General features: G+C 36.3%; 1 protein-coding gene across 8 annotated transcripts in view; it reads left to right on the forward strand.

Annotated features, from left to right (window-relative positions):
* The window catches only part of TTLL7 (tubulin tyrosine ligase like 7), a 74,582-nt gene that overhangs the window by 47,264 nt on the left and 5,637 nt on the right, over window positions 1-21,681 (forward strand). For 4 of the 8 annotated variants that reach the window (XR_011048665.1, XM_068406678.1, XM_068406676.1 and 1 more), the window contains 6 exons: window positions 3,872-4,067; window positions 5,119-5,399; window positions 8,316-8,450; window positions 10,205-10,285; window positions 16,866-17,026; window positions 21,399-21,575. Coding sequence is in view for 5 of the 8 variants with exons in the window: in XM_068406678.1 (XP_068262779.1) it covers window positions 3,872-4,067; window positions 5,119-5,399; window positions 8,316-8,450; window positions 10,205-10,285; window positions 16,866-17,026; window positions 21,399-21,575 (1,031 nt within the window). In the remaining 3 variants the exon portion in view is untranslated. Of the gene's footprint in view, window positions 1-3,871; window positions 4,068-5,118; window positions 5,400-8,315; window positions 8,451-10,204; window positions 10,286-14,916; window positions 15,111-15,178; window positions 15,267-16,865; window positions 17,027-21,398; window positions 21,576-21,681 lie in introns of those variants that run through there. The other 4 variants (XR_011048666.1, XR_011048667.1, XM_068406677.1 and 1 more) reach the window with 4 other exon arrangements.

Consider the following 21,681-nt stretch of genomic DNA (forward strand, 5'->3'; position numbering starts at 1 on the left):
TGAATTTATATTATTTTTAGCTTAATGCTTTCTGGCTGCGTGCATAGTTCATGCAAGTCTTTGCCTTAAGTACAAAGTATGTAAAAAAATACATACTTTGCCTTTGCCTCTGTAAGCCAGTAAAGATAAATAGTTTGGGCTTGGCTAAAATAAGTATATTTCTTATATCCTGCAAATGTTTTAGGTCAAGTCAGCTTAGAAGAGCCTACATTTATGTTCCTGAGCTCTGATGGATTTGTTTATGGTGCATGTAAATTTTTTTACAGCATTTTATGTTTCTGAGAACATGGTGTACAAATCTGGGAATTTCTGTACAAAATGAATGCTGACAATTTTCCTGAGCTTGCAGGGGTGCTTTATATATGTGCAAGAATCCAAAGAGATTGCATACCCAATCTGGTATTAAGATAGATTTACAGGAACCTCATTACAAATATGGGGATTTTGTGAGCTACTGCTTTAACAGTGGTGGATTCATTTAAAGAAGAGAAAAAAAAAATCCAGTCCACCCTGGTGACACACTTAACCCACATTCTTCAGGGATTCTTTTCCTTGAGGTTTTGTTTTCGGTTCTTTAACATAGGGTCACTTAATTCAAGTTCAACGTCTCGGTCATGTTTTTCCTTTTTGCAGAAGGCTGTCTTTTCCCAGCAGCCCTCAGAGAGCATCTGTCTGGTTGACTGTATGCACACAGACTTGATTTATACTATCTGTGCGCTGATTGCACACAAGCCATTCCCAAGCTGGAGGCCATACACATTTAACAGGGTACTGAGGCCAAATTGAGAAACCTCTCTTAATCAGTTTTAAGATGAAGTTTGATCAATTTACAAGTGAGACTCTATGACATGGTCTTCTTTTATAGCAGGCAAATGGATTCTGTAGCTTACAAGCTGCTATACCAGTGCAATATTGTTTGCACTTACAGAAAGAAAAAATTGCGTATGACCAAAATTCCCACTTCTTTTTTTTTTCTGTAAAATTGACAGGGAAGGCAATGAAACTAGCTTATCCAAGGAGATATTGCTGCTTTTCCCTGCAGTGTGCACACTTCATGCTGCACAGGATCTCTATTCCTGCATCTTTTTTAGTGTCCTGATATACTTCTCAATCATTTAAACCATGCCTACAGTGAAGCCATGTGACTGGAGACTTCCCTGGTTGCATATTATCCTATGCGCTCCCTTTGAAATACAGATGCCCATTGCAGATGGTCCTTGTATCTTGTCCCAAAAGAGCGTCACCCCTTTCCTTTAAGGGGTAAGGTGCATATGGCTAATAATGTGCATTTGATTGGCCACCTCTTTGTAAAGGGTCTGCTGTGAGATATGTAGTATCTAAATATATATCTTTATAGAAATCTGGTGAGTGAGGTAGGCAGTAGAACTTACTATTGCCTGTCCATCTATCGGGTAAGAGAATAACCCACCTGTAAAACTCATCTTCTTGTAATCCATAAAATCCTACAAATAAAGATCTATTAGTGTATCAAAAAAGCAACATATGCAAGATCCGATAGACAAAACAAGCCTGAAGGAACAGTACTTTTCATGTCATGTTATGCAACATGAAAAGTTCTTTCACAAGCTCATAAAGTCCTGTCCTCCCTTAAAAGTCAGTGGCTGGCCTGCTGACAGAAGCTACTGTTAGGAAGTCAGAATCTCTGACTTGGGCGCACTCTCTTCCTTGGAAAAAAGAACAATCAGGACTTGGAAAACTCTATACAGAACAGCTTGAATAGTTAGGGGAGAGAGGTATTTTCCTCCTCATCCTCCTCCATGCATACAAGGATATATATACGTACATATATATATCTGAGGGGTAGAAGAGTGTGTGTGTATAAATAAGCTTTGCATGTAACAACTCTTCCATATTTACTAGGAATGTCAGCCTTATTTTTATTTCAACGTGATTAGGAGCTCTGAATAGAAAACAAGCCAAGAATTTCCCAGAATGAAGGTGGTTTTGCCTGCAATTAAAATATTACTGAAGTCTACTTAGGTTGAGAACTACATTCTGGAAATGTCTGGTTTATCTGTAGCCTCTAGAGGGCACCTTATCCTTACACACTGCAAGGTTTACTCCTGTTTATTACATTGCACCTGTTTGTGCTGGAAAAAGGACTAAGGAAATAAAATAACAGATATTTTAGAGGAAATGAGCAATTACTTTTATTCTTATTCTTCTGATATAAAATCAGATGAGTTTAATCAAAGAAAAATGAGGTTAGCATAAGGGGAAAATCGAGGTGATTAGGATTGCAGAGCAATCAAATACCTCTTATTTTAAGAGGTCAGTTTAAACTCAGATCAAGCTGTTATTTGTTATTATTGCTTTTTGTAGTTTCTTTGACCTTTCTTTTTATTCTTTTTCATTAAGTAATGTGAAGTCTTGTTCAGGATGGTCTTATTGTTTAGTGTAGAATGTGTGAGGAACATGCATATAATAAGTGAGAATGAGATTCACCTTAGAGCCCCTGTGAGTTTTGATTGAAAATGTTTATTTTGCCTTGTATAACTCATCAGGAATGTCTGATCAATATAACTGCGTGATACACAGCTATTCATGATTAGGACAGGTGTTTTTGAGAAAGCAGTAAGTGTTGAGGCACCTTAATTTGTCCTTCTGGCAGATAGATAGATATCAAAATATTCTTTGTGTAATCTGAACAATTGCCAGGGCTCTCCTCCATGGGATATACTTCTTCACCTCTTCCTTATCTGGTCTTACAGCCTGGGCTTGCATAAACATACTGTCGCTTTTAAGTTAGTGGCAGAAATCTCTTTCCTTCCTTGAGTGAAATAGAAGTTTAGTTAGAATATGTTTAGTTATAAAGTGTGTCTTGCAGGAACAGTATCTTTGGGACTTTGTTCTGTTGCCCTTCACAATAAATCTTGGTGCATTACATTATGCTAAGATAATAGGGCAATTTAAATTCATCCTGAGAGTTCTTCTGTTTCACTATGACCCAAAATATGTTCAGAAATTATTATCTTAATTTTTTAAAATCTGAGTTTTAATTGCAGTCCATTAGGTAACTAGGAAGATGAGGCCATCACCATAGCTTCTTATAGCTGAGAGTTACTGGAAAAAAAGAAAACGTGTAGGGGAAAAAGTGACAACATGAGCCGCCTTAGGATAATAGATATAATGGAGGATATTGCATTTTTCTTGTCTGCCTGATGGTAGATGGAAGAAGAAAAAATTTCATTTGTAGTTTATGTTCTTGCATCAGTTTCTCTGTCTCCTACTTTTTGCTTTTTGTCTTGCAGTATCCTTGGTAATAGCACAAGATTAATTACCTAATGACACTGAATCCCATGTGCGTATGGGACACCAAATGCACCTAGCGTAGCTTGCTATGTTCTTCCAGTTTCTGCTTTCTGCAGGATGTGGATTAATCACTTTCTCTTTCAGAAGTGTACCAGCCAAAGTTGCCTGATGTATTTCTTTACTTCACATTGATCATTGTTAAACTATAGCTTCAGTTATTGCAAATAGTAGTGAGGGATTGAAACTGATTGTAAATGGTATTCTATATCACTTGATTTATTGTTTCAAACTGTAATTCAATATGTCTGGTAGTGTAAGTCATACTTGAAATAAAATGATTTTTTTCCCCCTTACTATGTTGTGCTGCTCTTCATGTGAGAAAGATTAGGATTACTGTGTAGTGAATTTAATGAAATATTTAAGCATTTATTTTAAAATTAAGGACAAACTTCCAATCTAATATGGGATGGTTTAGATATACAAATGAATCGGCCTGAATCAGGGACCTAGTGTGATAGTAAAGTGTTCTTTTGAGATTATGAAGAAATTTAATTTCTTGGGTGTTTTTTCCCTTTTTTTTTTTTTTTTTTGGCTTTAGCCCTTGTGTTCAATGCCAGAAAGTGCACAGCCCTTAAGAAAACTTAAGAACTACAATAGTGATAGTAGCTGTGATAGCGGTAGCAGTATGTCAGGATCGGGAGACGAAACTGAAAAGGAAGATCACAATGAAAAAAAAGAGAAAAAAGTTTCATATGATCTTGAAGAAAATAAATACAAATCTTTGGAACGATCAGGTAAGTTAAATGATCACTTTTCCAAGTAAGTCTGGCATTCATAATGAATTCTATAAAACGCTTCAGTATTTTAGAATGTATCAACATTTGTAACTCAGGGTTAAACACTGGTGTGCTTGTTTTGTCTTCTTTAAAATCTTTTCTAAATTAATGAAAGTGAATTTTAAAAAAAAGGAAAAAATGAATTGGCAATATTCCTTTGCCAACAATGCTAAAGAGAAAAATAAGGGCTACACTTGGAAATGGTATGAATGTTCCTCTTTGTTCTTAGATTTCTTTTGAGCAGAATATTATTTTTTTCCCTGTAAAAGGTAGTCTTATTCAGCTTGAATTTGCTGGAATATAGAAAGGATAAAGAAATGTATCTGGAGATGTATAGAAGGTAATATATTCCAGATGAGATGCCTGCACAGATTTTTTTTTTTGGTGATCGTTTTCTTGCTTGCTGCAGAGCATTAGTGTGAGCGTGTTCTGTTGAACATGGCAGATATAGCGTGTTATTTTTTGTTTTAGCGATGCATTGTCTCAAAGAATTTCATCATATAATTGCACACATATAACGCTGCTTCTAAAATTTTATTTTTCATAGCAGCATCCTTTATTTAGCAGAAGACTGAATTAGAAAACTGTACAGCTATGCAGGAGCAGATGAGGGAGACTGGATCTACAAATATGGGATCCATCAACCAAATTTTCTCTCCTGCTTCCATATTCTTACAGTCAGGAAGTCACACATAGTAGCCACATACTTTTTGACCTATAGGGCATATGCACTCTGTCATAAATCTGATGCATGTTATAGAGGACTGGAGTCTACCTGATTAAAGCTGACTATGAGGAAGAAATAAATGTTCTTATAGAGCATGTAAAGTCTGTGTTATTAGAGGATCTGACATGACTGACTGCTACATATATAGTTGCTGGTCAACATACATTATAGTACAACATATGTGCACACATGTTGGTCATATATGTTGTTAGTTACAAAGACTCAAAAATGGGTGTTAGAAGAATAAAAAGTAATTGCATTATTCATTTAATTTGTCTGCAGGTAGAATGAACTGGAAACCTGCGATTAAAAATGTAAAATCTCCTTCATATTCATCCTCCACATCACCCACAGGTCCAATAAGGCGTTCTGTAAGCTGCCCTCGTTCAATATCAATATTGACTATGCAGTCACAAGCAGCTGAGCAACGCCCCTTTTCAGCCAAAGCATCTCTGCAAATCCAGCGTGTATCCTCAGTGAATAGGTCTCATTCCTTAAATCGCAGCCCATCTTCGGCCAGAGTCTCTCAGACACCCAGCTTGGGAACAATGAACTCTTTGGGGGTGAGTTAACACAGCAGTTGCGTTCAAAATGTGTTCCATTTCTGTAAAACTCAATAAACACATTACTAATTTTTACAATGTCAGAAAACCTGAGGTACTAGAGGCAATGCTATTTTCACAGAAACTCAGGACTATAAGATCTCTAGACCTGCATATGTCTTACAGTGAGTGCTAGCTGTGATGTTTCAGTGTTTCTGGTGCAGCAATACAGATGTCACATTTTGTGAGAATGGAAATATTAAGATTTTTTGTGACTGGGAAACTTGTTTTCCTAAATAGTTTTTTTGAAGATAGAAAGAATTTTTGCCTCTCCTAAAAAGTTTGTGATTTGTTTGGGGACTGCTGGTTCTGAAATAAGGATGTACCTACCTTCAAAATCTTTACAGTAACAAAAATATAGCAATATTTCAAAACTACTATATACTCGAAGGGTAAATACATTGTACCGGAATAAAACATTAGTAAGACTTTATATAGGTGTCCATTGTAGAAAAAGGTGTAAGTAATTTTCAACCTACTGTACCTAATTTGCGTACACCATACCACTGCAGTGGAGCTCTACTTCCAAAGTGAACGATTTAAAATTTATAGATAGTTCTTGTCGTCTTTAGGATTTGCTACTGCAATAACTGTCTCAGAAGCCATCTTTTTTTGAAAGCGAAGATAAAACCTCTTTCATTTTGAAGCCTGTCTGTCAGACAAGCATTTAGACTCAGGTGGTCTAACTAAATAATTAATAGAATAAATAGATCAGATTAAACACTTTCATCTGTTTAGAATTTGTGTGGTTAGTTGTAATTTCACAATACACTTCTGAACCACACACTTTTTCCTTTTGTGACCAGACTGTCGTCCTCTTTGGTATCTCCTTCACAACCCAGGCATTTTTTTTTTTTTTGTGTTTACACGGTAGACCACATATCCACTTATCCCTAGGCAGTGTTTGCTGGGATTGGTCCCCAACCTCATTCAGTATTGTACTGGGTGTTGGTTCCATTCATGCTTTGGTGCCTGACCTGTATATTTTATCACCCAAATAATTCATCTGGAGATGGGGCCAAACAAATTGGCACTTTTAACCCAGATTTGCATCCTTTCTCTATTGTGGTGAGCTTTGATTGTGAGAAATCCTTTCATAATGCTAATTAACTTGCTTCAGAGTATTTACTATCTCTAATCATAATTTTTATCCGGTAGATTGCTCATTGTCTGTTTTGCCTGTGAGGCTTTGTCTAAATACGAAAAAGGATCCTTTTAAAATTGTGTGCTGACATCTTGTGAAATACTCCTTAACATGGTTTTCCATCTTTAAAGTCAGCTAGTAGAATTGGAAAGACATTAAGATTGTGTCTTCACCACAACGTGTTAAAGGTATTTTTTATCACATTAGCTATCTATCTCAAGTTTAAAAAGTACCCTTTTATCATCAAGATGTACTCTGAGAGTTTAATGAGACAGGGCTAATATAGATTTTTCTATTCACATTAAGTCTATATCAAATACAAATTACTGAAAGATTAAAAACAGTCTCTTACCATCTGACCTTAGAAATGGGATACTCACTTAAATTAACATCAGTAAGAAACCGTATTCTCTTTTTCATTGAGAAAGCTCCACCACAGAAATGATCATGATATGCAGAGCAATTATGTTGGGTGATAGAGCTTAGGTCATGCTTCTTAAAATAATGTGAATAAAATTACTTACAGAATGGATAAGAACTACTCATAATTTAGCACTGTATTGTGAATGAAACTCTGTTCATAATTATTTTTGCAACTAAGAATAATGTACTATATATTACTGCTAGAATAAAATTAAAATTGATAAACTGTAACTTACTAAGAAGAAACCATTTATGCATGATGAAGTATTAGTTTATTTCTCCTTTGGGCAAGAAAAGAGCAGTATATTGCCATTTTTGGAGGCTGCTGAGAGCCAAATGTACTAAAGGTACGGAAACTAAGTTTAGAATAAGCTATTTACAGTTGGGAATTACAGACACATCATTATAGCAGTTATATACAAAAGTGGATTTGGAAAGATTTGCTATCTTATTTCAGCCACATTATTATATATCATATAGCAAAACGTTTTATTTTGCTTGAAAATATTTATCACCTACTTAAGCAAAAATATCTTTAAGTAAGTATTGTAGTTCTTACAAAATAGAAAGATCTAGAAGTGCCTAAGTATTTTGCATTTCACCCTTGAAAAAACATAAAATGAAGCCCACTTAGTCTTGCAAATGCGAAAGTATGCAAAAGCAAAGAAAGAGGTTCAGAAATACTGACTAGTGTCTAAGATTTAAAGAAAACCCCAAACCCCTCCAGAGGTCATCGTACGCAGACACTGTAGGGGTTCGAGTTGCTGTTGGTATGAAAGGCAGTGATATTTTAAACAAAATTTCCTGGACAATTGAAGACACTGTCAGAACCCCCCTGACCATAGTAGGAGTTAAGTGTCCTTTTCAATGCTTCCTGAATTCGTGGCACGACGACATATAATTGGCAGTTTCTGTTAAATTGTTGCAGTGAAGAACTGAAAGGAAGTTTTTTATGACTAAAAATTTATTTTAATTATGTTGAATTTAAATTGCAAGTCTGTTATCTAAATTTCAAATTTATATTTTAAATGGTGGGCATCATAAGTATTGAATATATATTTATTTATTCTGTTTCAAACTTATATTTGAACTGTTTTTCTTGAATTTCTTGGAACTATAAGTTATGGTGATGCATTAGTGTACGAGGCATATATGTGTGTATTAGTTATGTATTAGATATTATGTCTATCCACTTTAATAATTCATTTTATGTCACCCTATTTAGAATTTATTTTTGTCAAGGAAACATCTTTGTAATGGGATCTAATGACATGTCTGAAAATTTTCCTTTGCTTCATATTGGTTTTTAGAGTGAGTCTCTGCTGCAACAGAAAACAAAAGAGCAAGAAGTTGCTTTGACAAAAGAGACTCTTCTCATTATCAGTGACATGAGAATGAGGTTCCCAGGTAAAACAGATGAAGAATCAGAATTAATTATAGAAGATGTAAGTATCTATAAATAAGAAAGAAGAATTACAGGCTAGACACTGTTTAGGCCACTAAAATGAAGGAAAGTAGAAAGCTCAATTTATGATTCATGAGCTCCTGTGGCCTTAAAACTTCCATAACTCAGGATAATTCAAAAGATTTCAAAAGCTTGGAGCTTTGCATACTTTCTGACCTTGAAAGAGCAGCACTGAAAACATTCCTATGTCTTTATAAAATGTATGAAAAAACAATCAGGAAGGTTAGGAAAATTCAGTTTTTCATTGTGGAAAAAGTTCAAACTTTTAAGTAAGCTAAGAAGAATGTTACAATTCATTAACAGTTTATATTTCATCTGATTTTGTTAGTACAGATCCTGACATGTTTAACTTGCTCTTGAATAGGCATACTAGAAAACTCACAGTAGTATGCCGCAAAGCAAACTAGAAGTTTGCTAGTCATAAAGAATACCAGTCACACTCTTTTTGGCTTTTCTAGTTCGCCAGCTTACCCTTTCTTACATCCAACATTGTCCTGAGCCTCATTGTTTGGTATCAAAGACGTGAAACAGCGCCCAATCTAAAGGGCAATTAAAAAGCAACACCTAGTATTCAAATATATAAGCAGAAAATACATGGTACCTAAATCCTTTTTAAATATCTAGTGCAAAGAAACTAACATCAGCTTGGAAAAGAAAAAAATGAAGATAGAAGTTCTTTTCTCAGTCTCTATTTTTCTCTATTAATTTTTCTCTATTAATTAGTAGATATGGAGGTATCTACTAATTTAAATTAACACCTGTGTTCTGATGTAGTAAGCATAGTCCACAGTGTGTTAAAATGAATCTAATTGATTATCCAGTTGGAATTGTCCTTTGCTCTGTGAGCTTTCAAAATGTTGATTGTGTCTCTAGTAATCTGTGCAGCTACGTGATTCTAGAAGACAGCGTTCATAACTAGCATATTTAGTTTCTCATCTTAGAATCAGAAATAAAATGCTTCATTAAATTTTCTCCTTCAGACATGGGAGCATGTGCATTTATGTACATATGGGACTCTGTGTGTGTATGCACTCCATCTAGTGGTGCTTTCTCATACAACGTTAGCAGGGTTATAAACGCACTTTCTTATTGCAGAATTCTTTTATAAATTTGTCTGGCCTTAAGCGCTTTCTGATGGGAAATGGTATTTCATCATGGAAGGAAACAAGTAATGGTATATTAGTTGTCAGTGAGGCAGAACTTGTAGTAGGTCTGGAATAGAAAAGAATAGAAAGATAAAATAACAAAATGAATATAAAAATGTATGTTCACAGCTTGAGCTATTTTGGTAGCACGTAGATATTGTAAAAGGAGAGTATTGTAGTTCATCTATGATCGTTTATAGAAAGGATGTTTTCAAGGTATGTCTAATGTCCTTTGTGCAGCAAAAATACTATTTAAATAGATTAACAGTTATGCATTATTGAACTTAATTGCTGCATTCAGGGAATCTGAGCTGAGTCAGTCAAGTTTCTACCTGCTTTGTAGGGTACGACTGTCAGAATCAGGTGGAAAAGAGGGTAGGATTAAACTGAAAGATTGCACATGTCTTTGCGAACGTTCCCCCACATAAATTTGCAAATATTTTTCTATTTATTTTAGAGAAAAGTTCTTTTCACAGAGATCTTTTAGATGCTTGCAGTTTTTAGCATTAGGAATGCTCATGAATGAATTGCCAGATTTCAGTTGTTTCTATGTGTATTTCCTTTATCTTGTGTTTTGCAATGACTACAGATTATGGATAATTGGAAGTATCATAAAACAAAAGTGGCATCCTATTGGCTGGTAAAACTGGATTCTGTAAAGCAACGAAAAGTAAGTGATATATTTCATTTTCTGAAGATCATCTGAAGTAGATGCATAGCAGTGTTTCTACTGGTGTTTAACAGTAGCTGGGAGTGCCTTGAGATGCTAAATTACTGGCCCTTATATATATGAATTAATTCCATTGCAGGAAGTTGTGTTGCTCTGTATTTAGACAAGAATAATTATCCTGGAATATAATTTCAAAAACAATTTCTTAAAAAATCAGTCTGCTGAAAGAAAAGCTAACAAATAAATGATTAATGCTTACATACATACCTAATTTTTAGCAAACATTCTTAGAAGTGTATTGATTCAGCAGATTTGATAAGACATAAACCAGTCAGAAGTTTCAGATCAGACATATTAAAACTCTGTTAGAGTTAGTGATATTGCACTTGGTTATTTGAGTCTTTGACCCACAGTATTACATCAGATCATGTTGAATAAAATATAGACCTGCGAAGCAAAGATTATTGATATTGTTATACTGTTCAACTAACTGGTTTAGTCTTGCAAAGGACTAATTATATTTGTTTATCATTCTGTCTTCACTCATCTGCTATTTAGGAGCTACTGTTGTGGATAGCATCTAAAGAGTTTTTAATCTGTTTAAAACCTGACATATGGTAGTACGTCAGTCATACCTGTATGTCGTATGTCAGTCAAAGTCATCTTCCCAGTGTAATATTTATTTTCCTTAATGTAGCAGAAATTATATCTATTACTAATACTTTGGTGCCCCTAAAGCAGTATTTGGGTCTTTCTCTGCCTCAGTCACTGACACATTATGTGGATCCACATATCAGTTCCAGGCATTTAATCTCTGTGTGTCTCAGTTTCACAATCTATTTTTATAGACCATAAAAGAAAGTAACTTAATCAAAATGCTGCATACATGATAAATATTATAATTGGAAAAGGTTGGTAGATTGTTATAGAAGAATGGAAGAACAGTTTCAGACCCTCATATTACTTTTTATAAAATCAGCAGTATGATCCTCAGTCTTTCAAATTGTATTTTATTGAATATTACATTAAATGCTTGTATTTTCATACTGGACAGAGAAAACATGTCCATTTAATGCGATGTCATATGATAGAAATATATTTGACTATTCAAGTTAAGTTCGGATATTAAATGGAATATGTGTCTGTACAGCTTTCTAAAACTAAATTAGACATGACAAACTGAAGAAGAACTTGGAAACGTAGGAGGCTATAATTTAATCAAATTCTTCTCAAACCATCTCAAATGGCAGCACGGATCTATAATTTAGCAGAATTATTTCTTGCGCCATTGACAGGAAACAGCAGAGCAACCACCTTCATTGGCTGAAATTGTGTCATTTTTTGTTTGATATGTATAGCTGTTCTACTGAATAGTCCTTTGCTTAAAATGATTTCTTGTTTCTTATTAATTACAGGGAAGAGTGCTGTAATCCCAATATACATGCACATAGGTCTTTTTTTCTTGTGTGCATATGGCAGCTGTAGCCTTTTGCCCAAAACCAGAGAGAGTCTTAATTGGGGCTTGCAGAAAATGGTGATAGGGAGGAAGAGCTACTAGGAGGGAGGGAGGGACAGATACATACGTACATAGATAACAGGGCCACAAATTCACACTGCTGCTGCAATGGAGATCTCATTTTCTCAGCAGGAATCTTTGGGACAGTTGGAACTGGTGGGGTACGTGTTACTAGAGTTACTTTCTTTAATCTATGATGCCACAAGTGTGGAAAGAAGTCACCGGATTGGGCCCATCATTGCAACTTAGATACAGGGCTTTCACACAAGACTGGTTAAGGTGTCTCTTTCAACCCTTCCCCATAGGTCATTCCCCAACACTATGGGAAGGAATTGCCACAGGGAGAGTGATCAGTCTGCTCTTTGAGGGCCTGAGGCTGTTTACTATTTCAGTAAAGCGTTTGACACGGTCTCCCACAGCATCCTCGTAGCTAAACTGAGGAAGTGTGGTCTGGATGATCGGGTAGTGAGGTGGATTGTGAACTAGCTGAAGGAAAGAAGCCAGAGAGTGGTGGTCAGTGGGACAGAGTCCAGTTGGAGGTCTGTGTCTAGCAGAGTCCCGCAAGGGTCGGTTCTGGGACCAGTTCTATTCAATATATTCATTAATGACTTGGATGAGGGATTAGAGTGCGCTGTCAGCAAGTTCGCTGATGACACAAAACTGGGAGGAGTGGCTGAGATGCCGGAAGGCTGCGCAGCCATTCAGAGAGACCTGGACAGGCTGGAGAGTTGGGCGGGGAGAAATGTAATGAAATATAACAAGGGCAAGTGTAGAGTCCTGCATCTGGGCAAGAACAACCCCATGTACTAGTACAAGTTGGGGACAGAGCTGTTGGAGAGCAGCGTAGGGGAAAGGGACGTGGGGGTCCTAGTGGACAACAGGATGACCATGAGCCAGCAGTGTGCCCTTGTGGCCAAGAAGGCCAATGGCATCCTGGGGTGTATTAGAAGGGGTGTGGTCAGCAGGTCGAGAGAGGTTCTTCTCCCCCTCTACTCTGCCCTGGTGAGGCCGCATCTGGAGTATTGTGTCCAGTTCTGGGCCCCTCAGTTCAAGAAGGACAGGGAACTGCTAGAGAGAGTCCAGCGCAGAGCCACGAAGATGATTAAGGGAGTGGAACATCTCCCTTATGAGGAGAGGCTGAGGGAGCTGGGTCTCTTTAGCTTAGAGAAGAGGAGACTGAGGGGTGACCTCATTAATGTTTATAAATATGTAAAGGGAAAGTGTCAAGAGGATGGAGCCAGGCTCTTCTCAGTGACATCCCTTGACAGGACAAGGGGCAATGGGTGTAAGCTGGAACACAGGAGGTTCCACTTAAATATGAGCAAAAACTTCTTTACGGTGAGGGTGACTGAACACTGGAACAGGCTGCCCAGAGAGGTTGTGGAGTCTCCTTCTCTGGAGACATTCAAAACCCGCCTGGACGCGTTCCTGTGTGATATGGTCTAGGTAATCCTGCCCCGGCAGGGGGATTGGACTAGATGATCTTTCGAGGTCCCTTCCAATCCTTAACATTCTGTGATTCTGTGATTCTGTGTGATACTATACATTCTTCAGTTGCCCTTCCTAAGCCCATCTGGCTTAATTTACCTGTGTCTGTCTGGTGGGGTTTTTTTTCGTATTTTTTTTTTTACTTTATTTTCAATCTAGTCAGAATTTTCTCCTTTAAGTGTTATTTCAGAAAGCCTACAATAAGGGCTGGTTCTGTCCTTTATTTGGCTGACAGTCATGTAAAACCAAGGGCACATGTACAAAGTCAGGATGATACAAGTTGATATGCCAGGTCATTATTAGCAAAAACTGCACAATCAGAAATGTGGATTTCTTTGCTCTTCTGAGGACATCTTTTACGACTTAGGAGACTTATAATTCCTGAAGCACTAGTGGGCCCTTCATCTTTGTTGCACTGGAAATGATTTGCCTTTTTTTTTTTTTTAAACTGCTTTTAACCTCAATCCCTTCAAGCAATCAGATAGTTATTTTTAGAAGGGTAGTTTATAAAAACGGATTAACTTTGACAATGACATTGCAGCTGAGGACTGCCAAATGTGTAAGCTTTTGTTGATTTGAAAGAAGTATGTTTTATATTCCAATGGGGTGGGTAAAGGAGAAGTGAGCTCAAGGTGGAGAATATTTATGCAAGTAAGGAATCTGTCTCAAAGGTACCTTCTGCAACTTTCTGAAACACAAACCAGAAACTCAGTCCCCTTCACTATACTTACTGAGAAGTTCTAAAACACAAGAAGAAAATACCTGGGCAATGTACTAGATTTCACAATGTTCATCTCTGACAGGTATATTTTCTTAAGAATTATTCAATACAATGTAGAAAAATTAAACTCCTGCTCATATTCTTAGTGCCTAATATTCCAGCATTACAACAGAGGTATGGGAGGCATTTAGAAGCAAACTGAGAGTAAACTGATGAAATCGATACATGCTAAAATGAAATCTAGTCTCCCAAGACTTTTAGAAAAAAGATACTTTTCTATGGGAAGAGTTGTGACTGCTTTGTGTTACATCACTTTACGTAATTTCTTTAAAAGTGTTTTGATGGTTACCAGAGGGTCCATACCTCTTGTTTTGAATACGCTCTTTCATAACATCTTGTTCTGTTACACCTAGATAATTGGTTATGTTAAAGTAAATTATGTAAATTAAAGTAACAGAAAGATGAAGGCAAACTAGGGAAATTAACTTAGAAAAACGGGGATGTAGGTTTCATGAAATTCCAGCTCTTGTGCAATGCCTTGTCTCTTTTCTTAAATGGATGATTGAGGCCATGTTTGCAAACTAAGAACAATTAACTGGAGCATTTCCCCCTCTGGCATATTGGCAATATCAACACAGTAAAAACAGCAAGAAAGGTTTTTTTCCAGAGTACCTGACAGTCTGCAGCTTGCTCTAAGATGCAAGGTTCAGTCCTTCGTTTTCTTCAGCTCCAGGTGCTAAAGCAAAAGAAAATGCTGCACATTGGCATCATAGTTCTCAGTACATGTCTTTTGGCCTAGTGAGAGAATCTATACAGGGTGGAATTTTTCTGTTTTACACAGGAAAATAAATTACTATTAGTGTAACATTGCAAAGAAATGTATGATTGATGCTTTATGTAATTTAGGGACTTGGTTCAAATGGATGTATACAATCACAGCTACGGGCCATTTGTGTGGGAAAGCCTTAATCAGGTGAGACACAAGGAAAAGGCTGCTTGAAAAGCATTAAGACAGTAAGCTAACGCTGTGAAGGGAATGTCTGAAAATCTGGACCCATTCCACAAGTGTGAGGCAGTCCGAAACCCGAGTTTAGCTCCTGCAATCACTAAACAAGATCACCATTCTTAGGTTATAATTTACTGCTCTTTTTATCTCACTCTTCGGGAGGAAGAGACCACAGGTGTGGTTTTAGTGTGTTAGACACCTGCATTCGTAAAGATTCCCAACAGAGAGGACAGCATTGTATTCACATTGGGTGCGTATGTGCATGGAATCAGTGCAAGACCTATGCATGCAGACTAATCCTAGGTCTTCAAAAAACAGCTTAAATAACATATGAATGACATATTTCACCGAGGTTTTCATTATTAGGCATCTATAGATTTTCTGCCCATTAAGCATTTCTCTACTACACAGCTCCATTGCGCTATTGCAAGCGTTTTCTTTATTTACGCTTTGTTTCCTTCATCTTGTCTAATCAGACTATTTACACACAACAATTTGTTATGCAGGACCAAAAAATTGAAGTTCTACACCATGCTTCCATACTTTACTGTTTTACTAAATCCCCTTCACCTTTTGAGAGTCAGATGTTTAACCGTGTGAATCAGTTTGTCATGCACATATGGAAGTTTCCTGGGCAAGTATTGTACCTTCTAAATCTTAGAATTTGCAACATCTTATACTAAATAAGTGAATACCTCTGTTGGTTCTCACCACCCACTTGAGCCTGATTGGTTTTTTGTTAGATGCTGTTCTGTGAAACAGACAGTAAGGGTGTCTCCTTTATAGGAAATCATGTTGGCTTTTTTGTTAATAGGTTACATGCACCATAGACCTTTTTTTAGGACAGATTTTACACTGTTCAGAGTGCCAGTGTGAGGCCTAAATACTACTTCAGTCACAAAACTATTCCCAGTTGTACTGATAGTATCTAAATAGACAGAAGCCAAGACACTCTGGAGCCTGTTTCTCTCTAGGGCTTATGGAGGGAGCCTAGAGGCCTGACTTAAGAGAACATACAGATATTTACAGGCAGGCAAGATGAATCCCACCTTCCATGTCCCAATTCAGTGGGATGTGCAAAGGCGCATCAAAGAGGACTCTGATAAGTTGGATGCGCGACCGCCTGTAAGTGTGTGTGTGCAGTGAGTATCTAAGACTTACTGGGTAAAACTCTCAGCTATACTGAATGCAGCTTAGCATTTTGTTCACCCACCTCTTTACACACTTGCATTTAAATGTAGTCCATATATAATCTGCTGCATTTCTATAAACATTGCTATTTTAAATATCTTGCTAGTTATTTTCTTACTTATTGATTTCACTACACCATTTCCTGCATGGAAGGTAAACTAAAATGGTTTGATCTAGGGTAACACTGAGATTTAACAGACATTAATCCAAAAGCAACTTGCAGCTTTTCAGGACATTTTAGTTCTGTATAAAATAGATAGTATTTTAAAAGGTAGGGGGAAAAGAAGAGATAATCTTCAAGTATATAATATTTGGGTTGTTAATTATGTTGCTCCTAGTCTGTGTCCATTTTGTTTCTTTTCAAACTCTTTTTGTCATTTAAATGAGCTACTATTGAACAAACTGACGAAAGTAGAAATGAACTTTTCTATAATAAAAATAAAATATTTTGATTTGGTTTTGCAAAATGTTATTGACAGAAAAAGCGTATCATAAAAGTTTGCTGATGAATGCACAGAAATGAAACATAGACATCTGTGGGAATTTATAGCTATGCAGTCATCTCTGTGTGTGTGTGTGCGCAGTGAATCAGTGAACAGTTGGTTTTAGGTTTTGCAATATGCCTTTGCTTTGATTTGCTTGGAATGCTCTTTCTTAGGTTTTGGATATAGTCAAGACAAGTGTTCGTGCAGTTCTACAGCGTGTCTGGAAGGCTCCAGACATTGAAAATTTACCTCTGTACCGTCTCTTTAACCGTGTATTTAATCGTTTACTTTGGAGCCATGGTCAAGGTCTATGGAACTGTTTCTGTAATTCAGGGTAAGTCTATTTTTCTTATCTTAGTCTTCTTCATAACTTCACAATTACAGTCAATCCTGGCATGCTTTGTTTCTCATTTTCATTCAGGAGAATGCTGTAATACATTGAACTTGTTTTAAAACCATCTAAAGATATAGTATAATTAGAAATCTAATAATCTAGGTGAACCATTTCAGTAACAGAATCATTTAGTAATGTATTTACAAATATAATAATCTAAGGGAAAAAAAAAAATCTAATTTTCAAAATATCTGAGCTTTACCTCAACTCTTTCATTGGATAGTGCGCAGTTCTGAGGCCAGACCACTGTGTGTCAAATGTGGACTTACCATCACCAGAAATCATTGTCATATCTATTTGAGCTCAAGATTTACAAGGGAAGAGTTCAGTTACAAGTGCAGCTGAGATCTCATGTGAAATGCAGTGATGTCAGTTCTGTGTTTTACAAATAATGAGTTTGAATTTCTGTGCTTGATCGCATTCACTGTTTCCCAGACTGGTGGGAATTTAAGTGTGTACAGAATAGGAAATGTCCACACTAGGGTAGCAGATGTTTTCGCTTTGGGTAGCAAATGCAAGTTTTCTATGGGCGAAAAAAGATCAGGCCATGTATTAAAAGCTCAGTATCCTACACTTTGAAATCTACATTCCTGAAATCAAAGGCATTCATGTAAGGATAGGTTTGGAGGATCAGATTGTAGGTATAAAATAATATCCCTCTCCCCGCCCCCACACACCAAATTTCTTCATAAAATAAGAATACAAATGTGTAAATATGAAATATATTGCATAAAAAAAGACATTTTCTTTGTAAGTATATACAACATATAAAGAATAGGAGGGGTTTTAATTAGCTTGCGTAAGGTTTTCTAAGAGATTTGTTGAAAAGGAACTACAACAACACACATAGTATGCTGATGGATGTTGTATGTACAAAGGAATCAGGTCAATATGTTCTTCACATATAGTCATTTGTCATATGTAGAGAATACATGTAATACACTTCTTAATTGCTTCCCAGCAAAATGGATAACAAGAAGAAAAGGGATCTGAGAGTATCCAAACGATCATAATTTTTTGGGGCTTTTTTACCATTACCTTCTCATTGAGGAAGGCTTGTTGTTGTTGTGCCGTTAGGAGTCTTCACATTTTTGTCACTGAGACAGGCCGTGGGAACATGCAGATGTCAGCCTTAAGATTTGCTAGAAGTAGGTATTGGGAATGCAGCACACTCCAAAAGTTAAAGTAGGGTGAGAAAAGGTTTCTGTGTTTTCAATCTGAAACATTTTTTTTTGTATAATCAGCAGCAGCTGCACAGTCCCTTCTTCGTGCCAGCAGAGGTGTGTGAAGTCTTGAGTCCAAGCTCAATTTTTGTTGTCATAATATATAATAATTACCTTCCCCTTTAATAATGCGGTTATTGTTTTGAATTTTACTTTTAGTCTGCAAATCTTCTAATATGCATGAAAATTTTCATTTTGGATGTTTTTTCTCTATAAAGAATGGTTTTTGTTAAAACTTTTGAACAACTCTGCTGCTTGCTTGGCTCAGGAGAAGAGTCTTTGAGCCAGCAGAAGAGTTCAATGAAGAGCAGGATTTCTCATCTAGCAGTAATTTCATTCATGCAGAACATGACTCTGCTAACTCCAAAGTGGAGCTAAATTCTTTGACAAAGATCCAATTCCTTGTGAGAGGAGTTGCTATATAAAAGATTCTAAAAATACTGTAAAAGTAATATACAAATATCCAGTATGTGTAGAGATCATTCTGCATGTAATATACTTAATACAGAATTCACAGAAGAAAACAGAAAGGCTGTTTGTACCTTCCCAGTATGTTCATGCAGTTACAAGCATCCTTCTTGCCATGTAGTACATAACAGACAACTCATGACAGCACCGCTGTAGCAGAGAGGCCAGCTTCTCATCACTCTTCCTTTAGAGTTCATTGTGCCATTTTAAAGAACAGATTGGAATAAACATAAGGCATGTGTAGAATTTGGGGGAACATGTTGGGAAGGGGTATTAATGTGCTAATTCAGAAACAACATGAGTATGTCAAAATATACTTCGTACTTTGACTATTCAAAAGATCTATGGCTTGGGAGAAGAACAGAGCTAATAGCCTTAAGGTTTCCTCTTGCTGATTAGATCTCTGCTAGGCATGTGCTATTTTAGCAAAAAGAATGAAAAAAGAAACAAAGAAAACCTCAGTGAAATAACCATGATGTAGATGGTTTCATAAAGCTATATTTGATTTACTGTATACTAAATTAAAATCAACAAGAGAAAACTTTTAGAATCAGTTGGCTTCAGATGGTTATAAAAAGAATAACACATAATTGACACTATTGCACAATCAAGCATAATACTCTTTTCTGGATCTGGTGAGGACTCCATGATTTCTTACTAATGTATGGAAACTAAAGTTACAGCATAACACATTAAGCTTCCTTAGGTAACAGTACTCTGATCCCTGTGGACTGCAGTATAATGGAGTATGAACTGAATCTGTAGCACATGGAGGAGGTTGCACAGGTACATTTATATGAAAGCTTGTTAAAATTCACATATATATTTCCAAATCTCAGTCTTTGTTATTAGGGTAACTGTATACCACTATGTTCATAATCGGCCATAGTTATAGCAGGCCACATATTATTCCTCAGTGATAAAATCCCTCATAACCTCGGAAAGTGATCACAGACCTCAAAGCCCAGAACTTAAGGAATTTATCAGGAGAGTTTCTTCCACAAGATTTTTGAGATTTATGGATTGAATTAGAATATAATTACGTGTAGCTCTGTGAATCTGTTGAATGAATGTAATACTTAGAACTTCATCTTGCTGCTTTCTACCAACCATCACATGACTTCATGAGGAAAGAATGAAGACAATAGATTAATTTCCATGTAAAAATACATATGGACAGTTCCCAGACAGGAAACAATATTGAGAAAAATATATTAAAGAAAATAGTAGCTCTTCAAGTAGTAGAATTATTCCATTTATGAAATGAAAGAGTTTTGATGCCTTATAAACAATATTTCTTAAACAGTTCATTATATGGATAATGATTAATGAGAAGTGCTTGCATCACTTGAAAATTATGTGTGCAGTGGAAATTCTGTAGGACGAACAGTTTCAGCTGGAATATGTTATCTAGACTGAGGAGCCAGGCTGAAAAATCAGTTAGCTATACATACAGTTTATCTTTTAGTTCATGTTCATAATTCCATCCTAATACAGTGTAATTTTAAAAATTTCACTAGGCAGAAGTAAGCTTGCTGGTTCTTTGATGTTGTTTTAAGGACAAACCTCCTGTAGCAGGGATGTGAAATCTACTGCTAATCTCAGTGGACAAGGCTAAATCATCCTGGGTGTTATGTTGAAGCCAGATGCAGCAAATTTTCCTCACTCTGAAGTGCTTCTTTCATAAATAAACAAAAAACCTCAAGCTTGCAAACCATCTGTGCTACTGGATAGTATTTTGACCAAAAAAAAGTCTTCACAGGGACCATGTTGCCTTTAAAACAGATGTAATGATCTGTAATCTGCTCAGAATTTTGCACAAACAGAAGTGTTGAGGTGTATGCAAAGAATTATTGGCATCTTCTGTGGTAAAACATCCCTGGTTTACATCGGTATGATAGGGTTGGGGTTTTTTAGAAAGAGAAATGGCTTTGTAAGAAAACAAAAGCATGATGGTCTGCATTTTGAAACGGAATGCTTCTATAGATACACTTTTCAATTTGCACTTAACTGTAGAAGACCAACCCCATATGACCACATGGAATAATAAGTAGTATTTGAATGACTTAACTGAGAAACTCTCCTCATATGATTATTTGGGTAAGGAAGCAGAGCACATACTAATCTGTAAATTAATTTCATATTTGTTTCTTAGTATCATGTACTTAAATTAGAAGAAGAATATTATTATGCTGTGTAGACATTTAGAAATAATTTATTATTTTTATTAATTCCTTTAATATCACATCACATTCTCATTCAGGTGGTAGCCTGTTAAAAATAAGAAATGTTTTTTGTTATTCCTGTTATAAGACACATATACAATTATGTGACAGTAAATCTTTATGTGCTAAACCTAAGTAATGGCCCTATAAACGCTTTAGGGAACAAACCAAGTGAAAAATGGCTGTGGACATTTCACATATGAAGATTAACTTCTTAATTTGTGTTTTGGACTCAGAATCTGCCAGCATTTGCGTTAAATAGTATTGACCTTTCCTGTAAACAGGCAAGGTCGTGCTTTTTCTCTTGTTCCTCTGTTGTTAAATTTGATGTAAAGCAGTAAAGCTCTCGGATTACAATTTGTGACAGAAAACATGAAGTCATGTCTTTTTCCATAGCAGGAGCTCTTGGGAAACCGTGTTCAGTAAAAGCACAGAGGTGGTGACTCCTGAGCAACTCCAGTGTTGCCAACGAATAGTACAGCTTTGTAAACGCTGCTTGCTGGTGGTTTACAAATATTCATCAGATTCAAGAGGATCCCCAACTGGGATTAGCCCCCACTGGGATGATACAAGGTATACATTTCAATATTCTCTTCCTAAATTATAAGTATATAGGAGAATACTGGAACAGGTTTCAGTCTATGTTGCTACCATTACACTTCTCTTTAAGCCTAGTTCA

Source organism: Nyctibius grandis, chromosome 8 (assembly GCF_013368605.1).
Source record: "Nyctibius grandis isolate bNycGra1 chromosome 8, bNycGra1.pri, whole genome shotgun sequence".
Classification (NCBI taxonomy): Eukaryota; Metazoa; Chordata; class Aves; order Nyctibiiformes; family Nyctibiidae; genus Nyctibius; species Nyctibius grandis.